At 33.9% G+C, this 14567-nt stretch overlaps 1 protein-coding gene across 2 annotated transcripts in view; it reads right to left on the bottom strand.

Moving 5' to 3' along the window:
• Positions 1 to 14153, bottom strand: part of LOC111048423 (ubiquitin conjugation factor E4 B) — a 47143-nt gene extending 32990 nt beyond the window's left edge. Inside the window, exons 1-6 of one of the 2 annotated variants that reach the window (XM_039445659.1) lie at positions 13898 to 14153; positions 12189 to 12366; positions 8528 to 8727; positions 6232 to 6399; positions 4864 to 5148; positions 2214 to 2444 (exon numbers count right to left, since the gene is read on the bottom strand). In XM_039445659.1, coding sequence (XP_039301593.1) covers positions 2214 to 2444; positions 4864 to 5148; positions 6232 to 6399; positions 8528 to 8727; positions 12189 to 12366; positions 13898 to 13921 — 1086 coding nt within the window. In that variant the 5' untranslated portion in view covers positions 13922 to 14153. The remainder of the gene's footprint in view (positions 1 to 2213; positions 2445 to 4863; positions 5149 to 6231; positions 6400 to 8527; positions 8728 to 12188; positions 12367 to 13897) is intronic. The other variant, XM_039445668.1, reaches the window with a different exon arrangement.
• Between the last annotated feature and the right edge of the window lie 414 nt (positions 14154 to 14567).

Below are 14567 nucleotides of genomic sequence, written 5' to 3'. Positions count from 1 at the left end.
ATTAAAGGGGTATAAGGACTTGTCTGTAAATTTTGAAGTTGAGTCATTTTACCTTTAACTGATAAAAGTATTGGAGGATGAGTGAATGCCGTTGAAATGCTCATTAAACTCACGTATCGAATAGAAACAACATTTAGGGCCGGTTTCTGAGCTCGGGATTTAGCTAAGTCCTAGACTTTAAACAGCTGGAGTCGGAAAATTGGTTTTCCAAAACGGGGCGTAGTGGCAGTCATTGTAATGGTCACGTTTGAATTGAAATTCAAAAAACTATAAAATTGAACACAAAATAAAATAAAGAGAAAATAGTGAAAGTTTCAGCTATTTTGAATTATTTAGGAATGTCTAATTTCGTCAAGGAAAAACGTTCCCAATTATAGAAATGAGAAAATAAAAACTACGACTACTGTTATAAAAGCTGCGACTACGCCCTGTTTTGGAAACCCAATTTTCTGACTCTAGCTGTTTAAAGTCTAGGACTTAGCTAAATCCCGAGCTCGGAAACCGGCCCTTTTTAGCTCTTTTTTATTTCACTTCTAATTTTTTTTAATTATAAAATTTTTATATATTCAGACAAGGCATTGTAAAGACTAATTGAAAAGAGTAGTTCGATGATGATGATGATCTCTAAGATGATGGCGTCTCCTTGTTTCGCATTGCCGATCCTCTTTTAATGTCGCTCTTAATTAAGGAGATACATTCGTAAATGAAAAGACTGGGAAGAGGAAGAATTCCCAGCTCCTTGAAGAATGGCCAGCAACTTGTTCTCACTGTTTCAACAACATTCATCATTCTATCTCATTTAATCATCAAGAATTACACATCTTGATGAAAAGTACCACAGGTTAGAGCCTAAAACGGTTCCAATTATAATTTATAAAACGACAGTTCAATTATTGTAGTTAGATTATAAGTTACTTTCCCATTTTTGAGTTACCGGTACCCTGAAACTAATGACAGTAGTCTGCTGCAGGAGCTATGTGTCCATTTTTGTGGGAAAATTAAAAATTCAGTATAATAGAATAGAATAATCCGTATGTTATATCATTAGTATATTCTTTTATGAACTTGAGAATTTGTAACTAGAAATGTAAATAATTCTCATCAGTTTTGGACTCGACCACCAATTACGATTATTAATTTAGTAGTAAAGCGTGAGGGGTATCATTATCCGATTTCTTGTACAACGATGTTGGACCGGTAGTGGGACCAAAATTTTGAAACGACATAAAAGTAGTTTTTTAATCGAATAAGATCCCAATGAGCCGTAATGACAAATAATTATCCTCGTGAAAGAAATATTAAGCTATTTCCATTATTCACTCACTAGTCGGATCTTTCACCATTCAGGCTCAGACTGGTTGTCCATGAGGTCAGTCAACCAGCCTGTGTACTCATGTACAACCGATCCTGATAGTTTTGATATTGACTGTATTTTAAACTAGGAGAATGATCTTGACCTGCAAAGTCCTTTATGTACTCAATCGGAAACTTGTAACTTTCAAATTCGAGTGCCGGTTGCACGAAGCATGTTGAATTTAAACCGTGATTCATTCCAAGAGAACCAATCAGAGAAGCCTTCTTTTTCAAAAAAATAGCCTTCTCTGAATTCAATCATGGTTAAAAATCAACAGTCTCTTGTGCTTTGCAAATTTGATAATGTTAGATGAACTGCGAAGATCTCTAGATTCCTCCTTTACAACCTACATGGGTTTCCCATAGTTGAGTAGGTTGATTTCCAATAAAAATAGAATTTTCTTTATATTTGCAGTAAATTTCTTACATGTATTTTAGATACAGAATGTCGCACAAAAGGTGTAACAGCCGAAGACCATGGATTCTGAATTAAATTCGCAACAAAAAATGTTCAGTAACATTTTCTTACATCGATCATAGTTTCCAAGATATAACGATTTTCGGATATCTTTCTTTCTTACCATATCATTGGGATTAGATTTTGACTGACAGTTGTCTAGTTTTTGACATTTTTTAAAAATATAGAGAAATCTATATATTTCGAAAACTAAGGTCGAAAAGAAGAAAATTTTACTGTACATTTTTGAGCAAATTTCATGTAGAAAATGGTCTCGGCAGTTATACATTTCGTGGGACACTCGGTATATTGTACATTTTATTTGTTTCTTGTTTGTATTTTTAAATAAATATAATTTATTTATTATTACTCGATCGGAAACCTACAAAATGCCAAGTGTTACCTTATTTACAGCATCGGGATTGGCCTGTGTGCGGAATATGAGCTCGGGCAGAAACCCGCGCGGCAGTGACTGAAGCATGAGCGGCTGCAGGAGGGGGGAGGAGAGGGGGCCAATACCCGCTGTCAAGTCCATGTCGGCCAGCAGCACATCTTGCAGCATCAGCGAAGTGAACTGCACACACTGGGCACGGATCTCAGCTAACAGGTCTCTCAGTGGCGGAACGCTGCTTCTCTGTTCACAAAGTCAATATAATATTATCAGCTGAAATGTATTGTTAGACAGTATGGAATAAATGGTGAAAACAATGGAACTGATATTTATGATCAAAACAAAAAATTTCACAGAGCTGAGTAGAGATCAAACTTGTAAATTCCTTGATTCACAACTGATTAAGTTGTTAACACGGTCAATTTTCACTTGAAATACCTACATGCAGTAATTTGACACTGTTTTACTTGATACATTCAAGTAAAATGAGACTCTTTTCGTTATTTCATGTACAAACGGTAGTGGTGATCAAATTACATCCATTCAATTTTCATATGATAATAATGGATATTGTCATGAGGCATACTTGCTAGTAGGCCTATGTCAAACATACGTATATTTAAAAGTGTTGCTTATTCTTCAAGTTCTATTGATTGCTCAACAAATAGTGACTCAACAAATTCATATCTTCATCAAGTTATCTTTATAGTGACATTTGGAAAAAACAGTAATATCGTGAGTAATATCGTAATTATCAGCAGTCACAGTGCCAAGTCAGAATATGTAAATAGCCTACACTAAAATGGATATGTAGATGTAGATTTCTATACTAAGTTCAGTGAAAGCGTGGAGAACCATAACATGTGACAAATCATAAAAAACTTAACAGGTCTCGTTAGTATGGGTATTCTTGTGATGACTCATATCTGCTTCTCGATCCGATTTGGTTTGCACAATACGTTCATTCAAATCACATTCTCTGGCCATAGCTTGAAAAATTGTAAATGAGACTTGAAATTTATAACTGGAAAGTATCTGACCACCATTCTTTAATATTTCTGTAATTTTTGTATTTTAAAGGAAATAATGAAAATGACAGTCTCCTTCAAATACCATCACTACAGAGTAATCTGTAAACGCGGAGATAATCAATCATGCAAGTGAATAAATCACGTCCGCATGATGGAGTACCCGAGAGAAAATAAAATAAAATGTAACAGAAAAAAGAGGAGAAATACAAGCAGGCTAGTAGTACTTGCACTAATCAAAAATATTACCTAAAATTATTGTAGAATTCATCACGAAGGATTAAAAGGGGGAAAAGGTATAGAGTGCTAAAATGTATTTATTATTGATGCAGCAGCCGGAGCCGGCTACATACCTTAGGATGATTCCTCTCTTCGAGGGCGACACGCGAGTAGCACTCGCAGAGAAAGGCGAGCGCCTTCTCGGGCAGACAGCGTTGGGCGGCTGCAGCCTGGGGCGCCACAGCCGTGGAGGTGCCGGCGACGGCGGTGGACGTGGACGGCTGCTGAGGCAACGCCAAATCGACGCCTGACGTCGACGCTTGGACGCCGCTCATCGCTTCCGGCGTCGAGCTGGTCTGCGGGTTTACGCCCGACGCTATCTGACACATCACCTCCATCAGGCATTGGCTGATCAGGTCCTGCACAAACAACAAAAAACGTTCCCATGACATTAGCTAGTTATATAACAATGATTTTTATATTATATTATAAAAGATTGTGATCTGTGATTATAATCTTATTATATAAGATTGTGAAATATATTCATGATGGAATCCATAGAATGATGGCATTGTGTACAAACATGGCAAAATTAAATATAAATTCATAAGAATTTGACGATTGAACAAGATAAATGAGCAATCTATTATTCACAAGTCTATATTTAGTTTAAAATTTGAATAAACGAAGATTTTTCCACTACGAAATTCGTCCTAGACAAGTCATAGGTATTCAACCATGTCAGGGTATTAAAAGATATTGTGAGTAATATCGTAATTATCAGCAGTCACAGTGCCAAGTCAGAATATGTAAATAGCGTACACTAAAATGGATATGTAGATGTAAGTTTCTATACTCATTTCAGTGAAAGCGTGGAGAACCATAACATGTGACAAACCATAAAAAACTTAACAGGTCTCGTTAGTATGCGTATTCATGTGATGACTCATATCTGCTTCCAATTACTCGATCCGATTTGGTTAACACAATACGTTCATTCAAATCACATCCTCTGGCCATAGCTTGAAAAATTGTAAATGAGACTTGAAATTTATAACTGGAAAGTATCTGACCACCATTCTTTAATATTTCAGTAATTTTTGTATTTTAAAGGAAATAATGAAAATGACAGTCTCCTTCAAATACCATCACTACAGAGTAATCTGTAAACGCGGAGATAATCAATCATGCAAGTGAATAAATCACGTCCGCATGATGGAGTACCCGAGAGAAAATAAAATAAAATGTAACAGAAAAAAGAGGGGAAATACAAGCAGGCTAGTGGTACTTGCACTAATCAAAAATATTACCTAAAATTATTGTAGAATTCATCACGAAGGATTAAAAGGGGGAAAAGGTATAAAGTGAATAAAATGTATTTATTATTGATACAGCAGCCGGTGCCGGCTACATACCTTAGGATGATTCCTCTCTTCGAGGGCGACACGCGAGTAGCACTCGCAGAGAAAGGCTAGCGCCTTCTCGGGCAGACAGCGTTGGGCGGCTGCAGCCTGGGGCGCCACAGCCGTGGAGGTGCCGGCGACGGCGGTGGACGTGGACGGCTGCTGAGGCAACGCCAAATCGACGCCTGACGCCGACGCTTGGACGCCGCTCATCGCTTCCGGCGTCGAGCTGGTCAGCGGGTCCACGCCCGACGCTATCTGACACATCACCTCCATCAGGCATTGGCTGATCAGGTCCTGCACAAACAACAACAAAAACGTTCCCATGACATTATCTAGTTATATAACAATGATTTTTAAATGATTGTTATATTATATTATACAATATTGTGATCTGTGATTATAATCGTATTATATGTATATATAAGATTGTGAAATATATTCATGATGGAATCCATAGAATGATGGCATTGTGTACAAACATGGCAAAATTAAATATAAATTCATAAGAATTTGACGATTGAACAAGGTAAATGAGCAATCTATTATTTACAAGTCTATATTTAGTTTAAAATTTGAATAAACGAAGATTTTTCCACTACGAAATTCGTCCTAGACAAGTCATAGGTATTAAAAGATGTCAGGGTACCCATGTCAGGGTATTAAAAGATATTGTGATTAATATCATACTTGTATAATAAATTGAAACTTGGAACACTATTTTGACTCTTAAAATAAGTAGAAAATTCGCTTATAAATGCATACCATTGTGATAGAATTTATTTAATACCTGACGCTTTATTGAACTAATAGGATGAGCAGATATGAAATGTAAGATATTGTTACTAGTCATTTTTCTTAAAGAATCATTTTCTGTGACTGCCTCTAATGCACAATCTCGTCAGTTTTCATTTAAAAACTAGATTGTTTTATCAGTAATATATAATATTATCAGATTACTGAAACATAGTGGTTGTCGATGTAAAAAATCTCTGATTCCATTAATTCTTGAATTCATTACTCAAAATTAATGTTATAATTAAAAAATAACAACAATTCTTTGTTAATTAAAGGATACCATGACTAAAATCACATACTTGTGTAATAACTTGAAACTTGGAACACTATTTTGTCTCTTGGTGAGATTACTGTAGTTAATATAGCTAGAGAAGTTGCTTGTGAATGAATTAAACTGTAATGATAAAAATTACTTGATACCTGACGCTTTAATGAACTAATAGGATGAATTTCAGTACACTTTGTGACTTTTACAGTAACATAACAGATAACTAGATAGCGTATTGGTAGTTGAAAAACCTGACATGAAAAGTATCGTTTTCATGGAGAGCAATCCTATTTTGGCATACGCAATAACCTTACCTGCATTTCGACAGGTGGCAATTCTTCCTGTGCACGTTGACTGATAGTGGCAGCTGTTTCTGGCAGAAATGTAGAGGATTCTGATTGCTGAGTCCACGAGACACATAAAACTCTCGAAACCACACTGTACATTTGCTCTTCTGAGATTTCTGTACTGGAGCTGAGAGTCTGAAACAAAAACCGAAATATAACTCAAATAATAATTGATTACATTAGCTGAATTCAATGATAATTGTTCAACTAAGATTATTCCGATTGATTTAAAAAAAGAGATTTATGACTCTATCATGTTTTTGATTACTGGATGTCAACAAGTTATAAATCTTCAAATCAACTTGAGTCTCCAATCAAATCCAAACCATTTTAGTGCATCGCATATGTAAACTGTAAATTAAAACAAAAAGAATAGAATAGAATATGTTTTCATTTCACAGAAAAACAAATGAAATAATAGATATAGAAATCAAGACTTTTTACGCTGTTTAAAAATGGGTTTCAATACATCTCAAGATCATTCGAGTTTAAAGTTTAAGAAACCGAAATCTACAAATATTTCATGATCTTTCACATACATTTCAGTATTCAACCTACATCTGAAAACCAATAAAAAGGGCATGGCCATGTTAATACTTGATCATACAATAATTGACTTAGTAGCCTACAGAAACAAGTAAGGGATAAAACGCTAAACTCAAGGTAAAACAACTAACTATATAAAGAAAATAAAATTACATCGATTTTTAGAACAAATTAGATTGTTTTATTTTTAGTCATTTGACTCTCTGACGCTCAATTCATTCTAGTAAGAGTCGTTATGAATGTAATAGTAATTGAATTCGAATTTGAAAATGATAAAAGCAAATTAGGATAATGATGTTAACTGTGATTTTTGCTGTCTTCTGTTAAGATATCCCATGGTATAGGGCGTTCATGTTTCAATATTTTAAATTGCACTGTTAACTCAAGCCGATAATAGTCCTAGTAGTGATTTTCCGTGAAGCTATGTGACGCTGGTAGAATAGAATAGAAAATAATAGAAGTTTTATTGTAACCGCTACTGAAGTCTTCTGAAGCATTAACTTCGTCAAAATATACAATAAATGCCACACATACATTATACAAAATTTAAAAAGCACTAAAATATATCAAATATCAAGATCCACTTAAGGAAATTCCCAGATAAAGAAAAAAGAGACATATAGAACATTTTCAAATATCATTTGATAATATCTCCCTATAATTTTGATAATAATTATAACGTTCTGGTTTTTCATTTCATATAGCGCGCTCTAGAACCGTAAGTCATTATAACTCTCCTCTAAATAGAGCTCAGAGAATCTTTAATCATTGTTCGGAGCACTTGGACGTCTTCTGGTTCTCCCCCTCCAAATTCCGTAAGATCTCATATAACTTGGTTGGGTAGCATGTGATCTGTCTTTTTGTGATTGGTGTACTAATTTCATAAAATTTCTATTATTATTAATTTGATTATTCATTCTTGGTTTACACAGACATCCTTTCTCTCTTCATTCTTTCTTTTTCTTTTTTTCTATTTTTATTATTACTTGATTCTATTTTGTTTAATAATTATTCTTATAATCAATTATTATTGTTTACGATTACTTCAATGATTATTTGTATTCTTTCATATTAATTGTATATTTCTTCTTTTTTTATCTTCTTGTATTCCAAATTGTATAATGTGTTGAAAATATTGTATTGTGTGAAGGAGGCAAAATGGGTTTATCCTGTTGTCTCCATTAATAAATTATTATTATTATAATGAACTTATTGTATAAATTAATAAAAAATAATGAATGAATATATTTATTTATTTACTCTTATGGCTTTTATCGGCAGAGAGATCCTTTCGGATGTTCTGCCTTGCCGTATTACCCAATGTCATTTCCTATCAACACTCAAGTTTATGTCTTGGGTTCTTCATTTTTCTCACTAAAAATTTGCACTTTCACTTCCTGATGAGTTCCTATTTTATAAATTTTAAAATCAAGAAAACTATTTTCAAACACAAAATCACATTTAAAAAGCAAAAACTATAAAAATGTTGATGATAATATTGAACTGAAAATTTCACAATGAATATATGATATCCTGGTAGTTTCTGATACTGTGCCGTTCTTACACTCTCACCCGGCCAAAACAGTGATAATAGACAGTAGTCGACAGTAATAGGATTGAGTTGGCCACAAATTTAAAACATAAACGACTAATACCATGAGATATCTTCTTATGCTATCGATACGCTATGATAGAACCCAGTGAGTGCAATAGTTACCCGATGTCTGTGTTGTGGCTCTTTGTGTGTTTCCTCGACCTCCATGTTCTCAATGCCCGAGTCGACGTCGACCTGTGACTGGGAGGTGGACTTCTCGGGCGGCGTCTCCTCCACCTCCATCTGTGACGAGGTGTCCGTGCTCTGCGAGTCGCTCTTCTGCGGAGGCGGAGTTCGTCGAACTGGACATTCTGCACCTGCAACTTCGTATGACATGCGCTTCAAAATTTTGTAGCAAATTCATAGAAATGTACAAGCTACATATTTCGACTCAAGAGTTCTGATAGGTTACCTATTTGGTAACAAGATTGTAACAAAAACATAATCAGAGCGAGTCTGTAAACATGATGGAAGAAATATATATTTATCATATCAAAGACCCATACATGGTAAAATTGTATTCATTCAATTATATACAAATATCGGGGCACGGAGCTTCGCTCGTTATTTATTTATAAACTATTGATAAACAGAACACAATTCTTTAAAACGATTGGGGAAGGACTAACAGGCACAGCCCAAAACTGTTTCTTCACCGAATTTCGATTTATACACTATAAATAATCCAGAAATTAGCCTAGGTTATGTTCCATACACTTGAATTCAGGTTCAATTTTGAGTCCAAAAATTTAAAAACAAAAAAGTACTAATTTAGATTATTTACAAACCAAATTGTATAACAAAATAACACTCACTAATCACTTGGAACTGCGAAATAATGGCCCATATGAATAAAGAGAGCAAATGCTCATGAGCAAGAGCATGGAGCATAAGGTTTTGCTCATGAGCAAGGGGTAGAAGCAAAAGCATTTGCTCATTTTTATATGAATAAGCTTTACCTTATACTCTTACCTTATGCTCCTGAACTCTGGAGCAAATTCTCACGTATTTTGAAGATTTTTCATCAGCTGATTCGCTTTTGTAGCCTTACTTTGTTTTTATAGCTCACGGAAGCGCTAAATATTCAAGTAGGGGGAACCGCTTGTGTTTGCGTCGTCTGCTTTGTTTTTTTTCTATTTATGAATAGTTTTAGGTTAGTTGAGTTTAGAATTTTGAAATAATAGCGTGAAAAAATGTCATCTCTTTAATAACCTTCAGCATATTCTTATAATATCAATAGCCTTCTTATAATCGTCTACACTCTCATCTTCTTAAATGCCTATTTCCTATTTTGTGATGGCTATCTTTATATCAGGTATCTTTTGTATTTATTCTTTTGTAGGAATAATGGTGATATATGATGGTTGAATCTAAAAAGAGTTTTATAGTTCTCAACTATTGGTTGTGATCGTATCTGGTATAGTTTCCTCTTCCTCATACGAATTAGTTGAGCCATTGTACTATGAGCAAAAGGTGATAAGCTGCTCTAGACTAGACTCACCTTTTTTGAAGCATTTGCTTCAAAAGTTGAGCAAATGCTCTAGTTTATTCATACAATTTTGAGTAAAAGCTTTTACTTTAGAGCAAATGCTCAAGCTATTTTTTTGATGAGTATGAGCAAAAGGTTTAGCTCACGTTTATTCATAGAAAATGAAGCAAATGCTCCATATTTTAGAAGTATAAGCAAATGCTCAACTTTATTCATATGGCCCAATGATTAACTTTCAATATTATGATATACCATCTCATGTCAAAAAATCAGATTATTTTGATCGTGTCAATTAAAATTTCTAGATTTCTCGCGAGATACGGTAAGCTAATTGATTACACAGCTGATCTCCCACACAGGCATACGCATCTTCTGTTATCGACAGACGACGAAATTATCATCTGTTTTTCCAAAGATGAATTATCCTTTTCATGTCTTTCAGCGAGTTTTCCCAGGGATGAGACCTAGTGCAATCGAATTTTTATATCATAAACCTACTATGTTCCAAATTACGTGAAAATCGTTAGAGCCGTTTTTGAGATCCGTTGAACATAAATAACCAGATATAAAAATAAATAAAAATAACCAGATATAAAAATATAAACAGATATACAGAAATTGCTCGCTTAATATAATAGGATACATGTAAATGATGGGGGAAGAAACAGGCACAGTCCAAACTGTTACTAATTTTGATACACGTACTAGCCTAGTCTCAAAGGTGGGTTATGTATTATCACTTCAGTCTACTTTTAGTCAAAAACTTATCATTTTTTCAAAGGACCCCAAAAAAGGAGAAACTGTAAAATTTGATCAGGCGACCAGATTAAATATTTTTTTAGTAACCTCAATTTTGTAGGCTCCTAATGTACTGACAATGTTAAAGGTAGAAGACAATATGAATCTACAAGAAATGAGATTTAAATGATCCGTTATTGAGCTTTGATGTGCAAAGTTAATACTGTAACTAATTTTGAAATGATTTAGAAGAGGAATGCTGTTCATTTAAAATGATGTAGCCTATAGACGGTTATTACAGTATATATTAATTATTCTATAATAAATACAAGTGCCATAGATGTTCAAATCAAGCTTAGAAGTGATGGTTATGCCTCATTTTTACAATGTCAGTGAACATTCAGGAGGATTACTGAAAGCATGTAATTTGAACCGTAATTCAACAGGTTACTGGCAAAATGGTTCGTTCAGTCGATTAGCACACTTAATACACAACTGGACAGGGTGGTCCCCTAACCCTCAAACGACCTGTCATTGTAAAGACATGAATTCGAAGTTACTGGAAGCAGGTAAAGGTGTATGGTTAGGTACTAGCAGAGTTTGTTTATATCATCTTCTTTCCGCTTCAACATCTGCGACATTAGGCCTACTGGCTGCATTACTTTAGTCGTACAGAGAAGAGTCAGGCTGTCTTTTAGACTCTAGTTTCCAATTTCTTGACCAATGATAAGGCTTTCCTGGATAGGCCGTGCCATGAACACATAAATACTAAATAATCATACGGTACATGACTAGTTATCAATAATACAAAATAACCTATATCATTTGATTTGATGGCAAGAGAGGACGGCGATAGGTTACTAAAATTGTAATTGACCGAGCGAAGTGAGGTCTAAGATTCAAGTCGACGGTTTTGCGTGTTTATATTTATGTTCCGCATTTACAGCGAAACGCAGCAATAGATTTTTATGAAATCTAACAGGTAAATCGCGCGTCAACATATAAATACAGTTTTTTGCATTTTAAGGATAATACAAAAGGAAAAGGAGTCTCCTTTGAACACCAATATTACCGTAAAAATCAGACTTTAGAATTATTCATCGTAAATCAGCTGTCTAGTGGACTATAATTTACTAACCGTTCAAAAAAATCGAACATCTTGAAAATGTATCTTTCCATCAACGTTGTAGACAGTTGCAGCCAGACCTGATAACAGAGCTCACACTCACATTCCGGGACGACACGTCACGGTACGATAGGGCAGAAAGCTCTAGGCCTATGTTTATTTAGGATTTTTTCTAGACATTTTAAATTGATGAATTATTTATTGATTTTTGAGAAAACATAGCAACAGGTCAATGTAACTTAAAGAGCGCGAGGTCTACTGTTCACAGAACTACTAGTTTAGAAACTCATTTAGACTGTAGTCTAAAGCTATTTGTGAAACTATAAGCTCTGGTAGCCCACCTCCCGTGACTAGATAACAAAGAACATCTAGTTCTAGGTTACTAGCTGAACCAACGTTTTACCGAATTGCTAATAAGTGCTTGAACTCACCTCTACTTGATGCATTGCTAATACTAGGCGTGAGACTACATGGTGACGAAGTGGGAGTTATCACAGATGAAGTGGATGCAGAGGGAGAGAGAGCGGTGGCACCAGACCCTGATGTGGAGGGCACTGGTCCCGGACTCGTCTCCAAAGCTGCCAAGTGAGCTAAACGCCGTCTACGAATCTGAAATCATCAAAGTACATCATGAAAATGTGTTTTAAATTATACCAACACAAACAGCAACATAAAGTTTCTATCAGTATGCCTTCCAAAGCAGGGAAACATCTGACGTGCTGAGTGGAATAGTTTTAACTTACACTTCATAAATATAAACATTTATTGGAAATTGGTGCCGTACAAATCCCACAAACCTTGTACATGTTATAGACAAAAACTGCTTAACTAACTTGTTTGTTGGTAGAAGGGCTTTAATCAAGTAAAAACATTGCGAGTTCAAAGGAGTCTGTTCAGCTTGAAGTTAGAGAGATTCAATAATCCCTATTGAAAAAAACATGGCAGAGCTGTGAATAAGTATAAATAGCTTTACTGATAAAACAATATAAAAATCTTGAAGCGCCCTTTATTAAAATTTTTTTTTAATATTTCAACAACTAGTTTCGGTGATCACCGAAAGTCAGGCAACCTGACTTTTCTCAGAATCGAAGAAAGCCTTATAAGTTTTACTGCATTTCAACTATATAATATATTAGGTACATTATTTTGAGCGATTATTACAATAATTCATCTGGCTCAGATAAAATTAGAAACTGATGCTCATCCTAGACAAAAACTCATCCAGAAGGTTTCTGGCACCTTGCGTATTATTTATTGAGAGAATAAAAAGTGTGAGTAACAGAGGCCTAATGTTAGGTTAGCATTTCAAGCATGCAAGTTTATGAATAGTTTAGCTCAAACCTGGTTTATAGATGCCATGCAAAAATTATTTTAGTAAGTAATGTCAGATTTGGTATTAATATTGTAGAAGAAACACATATTGAAAGCTTATAAAAAAGATTATAAATTATAAAGCCTATTCAATATAACCTAATATTGACTCCTAAGAAAATTAATGTAGCCTATAATCCGTAAAATACTGTTATTTTTACATGGATTATAGAAAAATATTAAGAACTTTTACATTTTCTATAGTTTAATTTAGAATGTTGATCTTGAAAGCATTTTTAAACAACAAATAAAATGGCCAACAAATTTTGAAAGTAGAAATAAAAAAAAACAATATAAGTTACCGTAATCTGCCTTCACAAAAATTTCAATGATCAGCTAATATATATTTTTTAATTTCCCATTTAACAGCATTGTAACCTGATTAAATATAAAACTTAAAAGGCATTGTAACAAAAATTATCAAGTTTGTCAGGACTAATTTTTTTCTTTGGACCAGATAAGCCTTTAAAAAAATATGCATCAAATCATTTATCAAATACCTTATAGGGGAGTTCTCAATTATTAAAACAATACTGATGGACAAAAATTTACACGATTTTTTTAGAATAAAGAAATTGAGCAATGTCATTCATAATAAACAATGCAATATTGTATAAAACATAATATCAATCATGATATGCTTATTCATTTTTTAAAAATAAGTCTGGGCAATAGTTTAAAAAATCAATTACAGAAATGTCATGTCATAATAAGAAAAGGTTAACCTTTCACAAAAACAAATAAAATAATACAAAGGCTATGTCACTACCTCTTCCTGAGTCAGTTCACTCATTGTTCAACTTTCGCTAAATCTTCTTCCTAATATTTAAAACTTTCCAAAATGAAAATAAACGATGTAGTTGATGCTCTATCCATACAGTGATTTATTGTAGAAGAAAATATACACAAATACTTTTATGAACACAGAAAATTCCAGTTTTACTCAGCAATAATCCTCTGAAAACAAAAATGTCAGTCACCCTACCAGACCAGAAATGTTTAGCAACTCAACATGGAATGACGTCACAAGCAGCTGTTTGCTGTATGTTTGGAAAACGTCGCCACTACCAAATTCAATAATGATGGAAAATCAATACACAGTATTCTCATTATAAAATAATGGACAAATTAAAGCAAACGTGAATTTATAGTTACGAAAATTATATTTTAGAGGAAGATATTTTAAGTCCAAAGTACTTTTTATATTAAAAATACGAAATCGATTAATCTAGAATCGATTGGCAAGTCTGGCTAGGAGATCGATACGAAATTTTAAAAACTATCTGAAGTATTTTGACACGTTTTACAAATTTAATATTTCATTTCAATTTTACAGTGCTTTTTTATCAATTTACTGTTTTGAAATTTTAAATATCTATTAAAATTGTTCATTCCAATACATTTTTAATTTTTCTTTTAGAATTTTAATTTTATCATAA

The sequence above is a fragment of the Nilaparvata lugens genome, chromosome 1 (genome assembly GCF_014356525.2).
Source record: "Nilaparvata lugens isolate BPH chromosome 1, ASM1435652v1, whole genome shotgun sequence".
In the NCBI taxonomy this organism is placed as follows: domain Eukaryota; kingdom Metazoa; phylum Arthropoda; class Insecta; order Hemiptera; family Delphacidae; genus Nilaparvata; species Nilaparvata lugens.
The sequence above is the reverse complement of the archived record's forward strand: the minus strand, read 5'-3'. Positions and strand labels throughout refer to the sequence as shown.